The 9,297-nt window shown below is 42.8% G+C and overlaps 1 protein-coding gene across 1 annotated transcript; it reads right to left on the bottom strand.

Annotated features, from left to right (window-relative positions):
* Positions 1-429: 429 nt before the first annotated feature.
* LOC134483245 (disks large homolog 5-like) lies at positions 430-4,397 on the bottom strand. Its single transcript, XM_063278532.1, has 5 exons — positions 4,239-4,397; positions 3,044-3,202; positions 2,435-2,578; positions 1,635-1,801; positions 430-923 (listed from the first exon to the last, which is right to left on the bottom strand). The coding sequence occupies exons 1-5, from the start codon at positions 4,358-4,360 to the stop codon at positions 859-861; spliced, it is 657 nt and encodes a 218-aa protein (XP_063134602.1). The 5' UTR covers positions 4,361-4,397; the 3' UTR covers positions 430-858.
* Between the last annotated feature and the right edge of the window lie 4,900 nt (positions 4,398-9,297).

The following is a 9,297-nucleotide window of genomic DNA, read 5'->3' as shown; positions in this document are numbered from 1 at the left end:
TAACACATTGAGCATGTACGGCTCAGTAAGTTCCCTGTGAACACACATCTCCTGAGATCTCTCTATTTAATTGGAGGTGATCCTGTCCACCTAATACAGCCCCTCATGTGGAATAACAAAAGCCACCTGCAGGAGCTGTGGTGATGACTCACAGGGTAGAGCATCTGCTGCTCTCTCAGAAGAACCACATGGACCCTAACAATTGGGTAAAGTGTGTCAGTGATTACATCATAAAGTGTGTGTCCGAGGAACAGCCACATTCTCCACACAAAAGACACTGTCACACTGAGTACCCCTTGGTGACTTTGAATTCACTTATTAGCCCAGGATCCATGGAACATGCAGAGATCCATCTGTAGCTGTCAGTTCTAAGTCCACAGGAGGGGACAGAAGCCTTGAGTAAGAATGATGGTCTTAAGAGTCAAGAGATAGAATTCAATTTTTATTCATAACAAATACATTTTTACAACAAAACAGGATTAAAATGAATAAAATATTTAAAAATATTTGAAAGTAAAAATAGTAACAAGAACATATAAATATGAAACAACAAAAAGAAAACTTCAATTAAAATCATAACAAAAATATTTCTAAAAGCATATTCTTAACGAACATTTACAAGCACAGACGTATTGCTGTTTCTCCTCTAGCACACATAATGAAAGGCGGTCCCCCAAGTTGTCTCTCAAGTGCTGTTTTCTGAGAAGAAAGTAAGACTTCAATCAGTCAGGCTGGCTTAGTGGTATATAAATTTAGGGTCTCTAAGAAATGACAAATTAACTCAGAGGATGAATACTCATCCAAAAAATGTTGTTATCATTCAGGATGTTGGTCATCAGGGACTCCTGAGAAAGCATATTATTCTTCAGGAAGCTCTCTTACTGGTGTGTGTCCAATTCCAGCTCTCTTGCACTTTCTGAGACCTGGGAGAGGAAGGCAGTTTTTCAGACACTGATTTGGTGGGGAAATGCAAGCCAGCTGTCAGAATGCTGCCTTCTACCACCTCAGTTCTATTGGACAGTCGACATGGACATTTTAAGTGATATCATTGTTGCTAACTCTGTGGGCAGGGCAAAATCTCCAGAGAGCCTCACAGTAATGTGGGCTGCCAATATGGGACCCAGACTTATACCAGTGCAAACCAAGAACAGGGCAATGGCAAGAGACCTCATCAGGTTGCAGGAAGAAAGTAGATGTCCATATGTCACCAAGGTTAAAGCCAATGACAAGTACTAATTTGACATTTGCACTTGGTTCTTATCCCAAAGGTGCTTCCTACACAAGAGATCACATGACCACAGAGTGTCATTTGTCAAAGAACCAAGAAATTGTTCAAAACTCTACATAAGATCCAATGTATCCCATGGATATGCAATAATATGATATGTTATTCATCTGTCACCATTTCTAGACTGCAGCTTCAAAAAGAGCAGCAAAATATGCTTGCACAATAATTCAGTTTCTGAAAAGTGGTTAACTTCCTAGAATACTTGTGCATAGGCAGAGCAATGAACAATTCCATTACATGAGGTGGTTGGCTGGTTGTGAGTGTAAATTAGAAAGGTGGTAAGAGAAGCAAAGACGTATCAAATTGGCAAATTTTATCAGATATTGTTAAGCTAACACGTCCCTACCTGATAATGCTGGTTCTGGCCGTTGATGGTCTTTATCTTTCTTGTTGAAGTCAACCAAGTATTTCTGGTTCAGTGCACAATCAAGATGTACCTCCTTGTTCTCCTGCTTCAGTGGGACCAACTTCTTCCTACATGTGTTCTCCATCAGGAGCTGGCTGAGCCGGTTTCTGGAAATACAGTCTGCATAGTAAGATCATGCTGCCCCTTTCTCCCATTCCTACTCCCAAGTCCCACTAACTCTACCAGGTCCCAGATACCCATGAAGACTTAATAAAATGCATCTTGATACATATAAGGCTGCTGCACAAACCATAAAGAGTTAATTCGGGGAAGAATAAATTGTTTGCTTGGCATGACACCAATTAGTGTCCACACCTCTGAGAAAGAACATGGATATACAACTATCCATGAAAGCCCAATGCATGGGGGCAACATCAATTAGTACTGGGCCAACACCCTCAAAAGAGGTCAGTAGCACCAAGGGAAGGTCATGCTAACCATGTGGTCCACGCACAGAGTTTTGTAAAACCTGGTGTGACACCATAGGTCCAGGTCAGCCTAATAAACTTCTGCTGACTTCAATCAGTACTGTTCTCTCTAGAGCGTTTTGAAGATGCCTAGACAATCCTGGGATGAGGAACAGTCTTTTATGGAACTGAAAACTGAGTCCTAATGACCCTGGAACACTGATGGGTAAATAGCACAAGAGATAGAACCAGAGCTGAAGACCGTCCAATCCAGAACAAAGAAAGTCAGAAATGGCCATTCCACAAGTGATAGCCTTTCTGACCAGGACTTACCTAGAGAAGGTAATCTGCTTCTTCAGCTTATGGTTGTTCTCATGGACCTCAGTGTTCTCCATCTCTAAGTTGTGCAGAATTGACATGACCGCCTCCTCCATTCTCTCCAGGTCTTCATAATATGGATTTGGCCTGAAGTGTGGCCTGGCCCGAAATGATAGAATACAATGAACATCAGCATTTAGGAATATATGAACTCAGGGTGGGTCCTATATTACCCCAGGCTGCTGCCTGGATCTTCCAGCACTCAGTCCCCTGCCTAGCACGTACAGAGACTCACCATAAACTCACTGCAATTACAATCTTGCAAAGCCACCAGCTGTCAAGGGCTTTGCAAATGCACACTGGGCACTCACTCTCCCTGACTTTATCCCTGAATTCTTCATTCAGACCACAAGTTCTGCTTTTAAATAAATGGAAGCAGATGAGTCCATTTTCAATCTCACTCCTCAGGAAGGGTCAGGTTCTGAATCTCAACTATACGGGAGGTGAGGTTTAGCACAGGGTGGTTAGGGAGGCACAGCTTTCTAGAACCCAAAACATTAATAGGATAAGAAGGTGACCTTGCAGACCCAGGAATGAAACAAGAGCATTTGGAGCAATTCATACCTCTTCTTCATGGATCTCTCTGTCAGAAACCTCAGGCGATCTCTCAGGTCATTTCTCTCCTCGGTAATGAGCTGCAGCTCTTTAATCAGCCTCTCCTTTTCCTTCATGGCCTGATTCTTGCTTAGTTCAGGGCCAGGGATGATGTTTCTCTCCCAACGTCTGTAGGTAGAAGAACACAAGTGAACCTGCATGGGGAGAATGCATAGAGTGTTCATAGACCTCAGTGAGGCCTAAACAGGAAAACAAGCCTGGAACCCAGTGTCACTGCTAGGCGATTGGTCTATGCTTAAGAGACCTCCTCAGGGGATCTCAGTTCTCCCACTACTCTATAGAGACCAAGAGATGTAAGCAGCCAGGTGTTCCCTATGCCGGACATCACGTGCTTACATGTACCACGGAGATGGCTTCTCCAGGATTATTATCAGCTAAACAGGGTACAGCTTGGTTTCAGGACCCTCACCCCTGTGGCTTCAGAACTCAGATGATAAATTCACCATCCACAAAACTTGAGTGATTGGAGACACTCAGATGTCCTACCCTGATACTCTAAGCCAACAACTTTGGATTTAAAACGCATTTCCAGGGAGGATATGTTCAACAGACTTATCAGTGTCCCTATGTGAAATACCAAATGCCCCAGAATTGTGAATAGGTTACAGGCTGAATCTTGGTCTACACGTTCAAAATAGTTTTGGTATTGTAGAAAAAATTTTGTAACATACAACCTCTAATATATAAAGCAAACGATGACCCTGCCAGTTAGAAGAAATCAGAGAATGTCTAAAAACATAAGGTTATTGCCTGGAGCACAATCTCTCCCTGTTACTACTGTCAGATACCCACTGTATTTAAAGAAGCAATGATAGTGAAATACATTGCTGCCCTGTCTAAACACAGAAAAGGTGGACCCTCCATGACTACTGATGGTGTTAATATATCACTGTAACAGAACAAATGAACTGAAAAGTAAAGACCAGAATTTCACAGTATAATAGCATTGGCCTTACCATATCCTCCCAGTGGGGATGGGGAAACTAAAGTTCTGAAATCCTTGACTTTAAGGAATTGTGATATTCATGGAAATTCAATTCCTTTTCAGATGCTCCAGTTGCTGTGGCCCATTGCTAGAAAGGTCAGCTTAAGCCTGCAGCCATCCTGGCAGGAAGCTCAAATACACTGCCCAGAACTTACTCACATTCCCCAGAAGTGCTGTCTTTGCCCATCATTACTTTGAGACGAAAGGCCAAACTCCTTCACTCTAGTCTCTCCACAATCGACGTTCCCCCTCCCAAAACGCTTGCGAAGACGGGAAAACATGTCTTAGCTTGTAACCGCCAGACTCAGACTGAGAGAAACTAGGGCACTGGTTGTCACTACAACACTGGTGACATCACAGAGGATGCCAGAACTCTCTAGGAGACAATAGAATGTCCAAGAAGGGACAGCAGATGTCATGGGGAACAGACTTTGGCTCCCTGCTAATGTTCTCCCTGTACTGAGCATAAGCAGAGGTGCCCTTTCCAGGAGACTTTCCTGGGGCAGAGCCACTGAGCATCTCCTGCTTCCAAAGCCAAATTTTCCTCAAGGCTTGATTATAAAAACCTTAGTAATCCCTATGCATCTAAATGAATGTTTCCTGTCAAATCTTGCCCCAAAATGTCTCGCTAACTCAAATCGTCCTCATTCACCAATGTTAGCCATTAAAACTTCCTGAGATTTCACACCAGCTTGAATATGCAGTCAAAAGTTCTCCTGTCTCATTATGTACAGGTGCTTTATATCACATCAAGAAATAGTCTGCATGGTAGGTTACAACATGCGTGTGTATTAGGGGAACACTCATGAAATCATGTGCTTAGCAATCGACAATTGCCAGAAAATTCCTTAGGAGAAAGAGTTGAAGTCTTTATGGTGCTAGGAAAAGTGTGGAGACCAGTTGGCAGAGGAAAATGCAATATTGGAGACTCCAGTGAAGGGAACCTCATGCTGCTTGTGGGGTTCTGCTCTTTGCACCAATGTCGCCAAAGGAGCACTGCTCACAGGCCTGAGTAAGATATACCATGAGCTTTTATCGGAAAAATAAAATACACAAGAGATATAGAGGGTGGCACAGAAACGTCTAAAATGAGGCTATAAACATCATTAAGTGGATAGAGCAAGGTCCCAGCACCTGTACACTGGGAAATGGCCAACCCACCAAACACAAAAGCATCTATCATAGTAAAAAATGAAAACTTTATAGAATGCACCCACTAACACTGATTGATCACATCCGTAGTTCAAATTTTGGGGGCAAATTCATGGCCTTAACTATCTTTGTCTCAACTTATATAGCAAAAAATAAGAAAGAACGAGAAAAGAAAAAGTCAAAACTAAAAGCTCAAGCTTCTCATATGAGGATTGCAGGAAGTGTTATATGGGAGTCAGTTCTGATTAGGCCATTTTAGACAGAACAGTGCATAGTGACCCTTAATGTGATGGGCCCTATATAAAGCTTTTTGCAATATTGGAATTTTAACAAACCTCATCCAGAACGTACGGAAGAGGCAAAGATGTGATCACCATGTCCTTACTCTGTACCAGGTTATTTTTCTGCATCCTTGATTGTCAGGCATATAAGAGCAAAAATCTGAAATAGCTGGTAGACATGGAAAAAATGGCTAAAACTATAGTTGTGGGTTACACACCTCAACTGTGAAAGGCTAATGCTGTCTGCACAGTCCTTGGAGGCCACTCTTATAAGCCTATTTATTACAAAGTGAAAGGAGGTTTATCTGAGCTCAAAGTGATCCTGACCAGCCATGTAGAGGGCAACATGTGATACTTGAGACCCTGTTTTAAACCAGCACAGAAATCCACACTTCATTCAAAGCATCATCTACGAATTCTCGATTATTTACCATTCTCTCTCTACCAGTCGTTCTGGTTGGAATGGTAGAAAACAACTGGAACTGATCTTTCTATTTTAAGGACCTTGATCTCTCTTTTTTTAGGTCCACATTAAGAGTGCATACAAATGGACATCACCATCTGAACATCTTAGTATTATCTACTCTGTATATATAGCATAATACTGTGCCTATGGAAATCTTAAGCTTCCTTGAGCGTAGTTGCCCCATCAAGAAGTGTGAAGTTCTGAGTTCAAACCCCAGTGATGCTTTAAAGGGACTAGAAGAAAGCCATCAGAGATACTCCACTTCTTTGTCCTTAGATTAAATCAAGTTGACACAATGTGATCCTGGTGGGCTATTTAACCATGCATCTTTCTCCCAACCCCACTTCCACGAGTTCAGTACATGGCAGAATTCATCCCCCACCATCCTAGATATTTCTTTGTATATTTCTACAAGAGCCAGGTTTCTTTTTTTTAATAGAATTAGTTGTAGTCAATCAACTGCTGCCCTATGTGAGAAATGATTAGTATCTATTGCAACTTACCACACTGTATTTGTGTATACAAGTACATTATTGGAAATCCAGCATTACTGAGGGATTGGAAACCAGTGCTGTGGCCTTGTCTTTCTGTGCCTAGTCCTGGCTCACAGGCAGCAGGGGGCAGACCTTGAGTTCCTCTTCAGGGACAGAGTGATGTTGAATGGGCACTGAGCAGGCAGAGAAACACAGCTGAGGCAGCTCCTTTCAGTTATCAAACACATCATCTCCTTCCCATCTTAAGGGCTACTGCTGAGGTCTTGCCCCCATACCTACCTTAATAGCAGCGAATTTGTTACACTGCAGCCAGCTCTTTCCTATTGTTCTGTAATACGCCTCCACATCATGGATGCCAAGAAAAACACTAACAAAGAACAAAAAACTCTGACGTTGAACTGTGTGGTGCTGATCACATACCCTGTTATGTTCTGTATGTTATGAGGTTTGTTAATCTTAACAAGTTCCCCAAGTGTATTCTTCACATAGGACCCAATAGATTCAAGGAAAATTGGAACAATTATGTGTAAAATGGCCTGAGTCAGGGCCATAGACAGCAGCATTTCCAGCACTTGTGCACGAGCCCATGTGGATTTTGCAATGAGCGGGGCCTAGCAATGTCCAGTACACAGTTGTGAGCTGTTGCTCTGGTTGAACTGTATTGGTGTGTGCATTAATAAACTACACCTATTTAAATGAATTCAGTGTCCTGTGGTTTGAATCCAGACCCCTTGACACCAGATCTTCCCTTCTGCAGCACTTGGGAAAAAGGCTAAGTTTAGGAAAGGTGACGTCTTGTCATAAGTTATGTGACAAGAGGGATGGTGAATGGTCCCTTGTGATAAGAATCAAGGTTTCCTCTGAGGTATTTAGGTCTATACTGGCCCTGTGCAACAGCTTCAAGAACCCATTTCTGATTTTCCTTGGGATTCCCGTGATGATGCACTCAGACATGATTGGAAACAACCAAAACGGTGGTCAGACTTGATTTATAAAATGTAGGTAACATTGCAAACTTATGTTGTAGGATATTTGATCATATTGTCATCCCCAATATTGTGTTATTTACTTAGAAAAATACCTTCTGGCTGTGTAGTTCAGTACTAGCACCAATATTTAACCCTAGAGCTATTTTTGTTTGTTTGTTTGTTTTTTGTTTTTGTTTTTGGATGAACAAGTACTTTCCTATTTTGTGGCCCAGCCCTAGCTCTTACTTCTTTGCACAGTCATAGAGAGCCCTCAAACATATACTCAGACAAAGCCAGGGGAGTGTATAAAAGGGCCTAAGGCAATACCACATAATGACATTGAAAGTGGGCTCTCTTCTTGATCCACGCCTCCAGCTCTCCTGACATCTACATGAATTATAACTCCTAATGCAGTATAAATGATGTCTGCGCTATTGCTGAAGGAATCATGAGAATAACAACTGTAAACATTCCACCATGGATAGAATTTGTGGAAAGAGGTGACTGGCAGCCAACAAGAGGGCTCTACAGTTAAAGGGGCTTGCTGTCAAGTCTGATGAGCTTGACTCAATCCCCAGGACCCACGTGGTAAAAGGGAGAGAACCAAGGGCCAAGCTGTCCTCTGGCTTCCACTCATGCCTTACATGTATGTGAGTATATATGTATATGTCTGTATGTACGTGTGGATATGAATGTGTGTATGCATGTATGTGTATACGTGTATATGTATATGTGTGTATATGTCTGTCTATATGTGTGTATAGGTGTATTTGTATGTGTGTATATGTATTGTATGTGTGTATATGTGTGTATGTATATGTGTATGTGTGTATGCATGTATGTGTGTATGTGTGTATGTGTGTGTATGTGTGTGTGTATGTGTGTATGCATGTAGGTGTGTATGTATCTGTGTGTGAGCATGAATGTGTATAGTCATGTATAGGCATGTGTTTTCATGTACGTGTATTCGTGTATATGTACGAATGTATGTGTGTATGTGTATGTATGGACACACAAACACACACAATGTTAAAACATAAAAAGCTCCTTGGAGTATTCACCGTGCCTGGATAAGTGGTGACCATGTGGGGGAAACACATGTCCATGTAAGCACACCTGTTCACATGCGCTGAGCAATGCCCAGCCTGGTCTTGAGCTCACTACCTGCCCAACGATGAGTTTCTGCCCACCTGGTCTTCTCAGAGCCAGGCGACGATTGTTCCTGCCATTCCAGTTCTGTTCCAGTTTCTCATGCCACAAACCTTCTAGCTTGAATCTCACCTACTGACGCAGGAACCTAACAGCCTCCAACCCAGTGAAGTAAGTAAACTTCTTCCTGACATCCTCCGGCTTGGTGTCCCCCATGAGTCACAGGGAGGAAGGATGGCATGCACCAAGGAGAAGGGCCATGGGCAAGGAGGACAGGATCATAAGTCAGTCATCACTGACACCAGCAAAGTGTGTGCTTCAGAGCTGGCTCTGCTCACTCTTGTCCCAGTGGCAGGACTTAAGAGTGGTGCATACCTGTCACCCAGCACTCAGAGACGTCTGAGGCATGAGAACCAGGAGTTCATGGCCATCTTAACTAATGGTGAGATCAAAGCCAGCCTGGGCTGCATGAGACTCAGTCTCAAAGCAGGCAAGGAGGAACTTGCTATATTTGAGCAAGGCAGCTGGAATCCTCCTGCGTTCTTAACTATCGCTGCAATACAGAAAGATGCTAGGGCTAGTGTGGCAGAAAGTAGGAGACAAAGAAGCCAGGTTAACCCTCACTAATCTCCTCATGCTGTGTGAGCTATGAGTATATGGTGCCCTATAACTGTGGACAGGATGGTCTCTCAGACGGTTCAGAAAGCC

Source organism: Rattus norvegicus, chromosome 19 (assembly GCF_036323735.1).
Source record: "Rattus norvegicus strain BN/NHsdMcwi chromosome 19, GRCr8, whole genome shotgun sequence".
Classification (NCBI taxonomy): Eukaryota; Metazoa; Chordata; class Mammalia; order Rodentia; family Muridae; genus Rattus; species Rattus norvegicus.
Note: the sequence above shows the minus strand (reverse complement) of the source record. Positions and strands in the feature narration are given on the sequence as shown.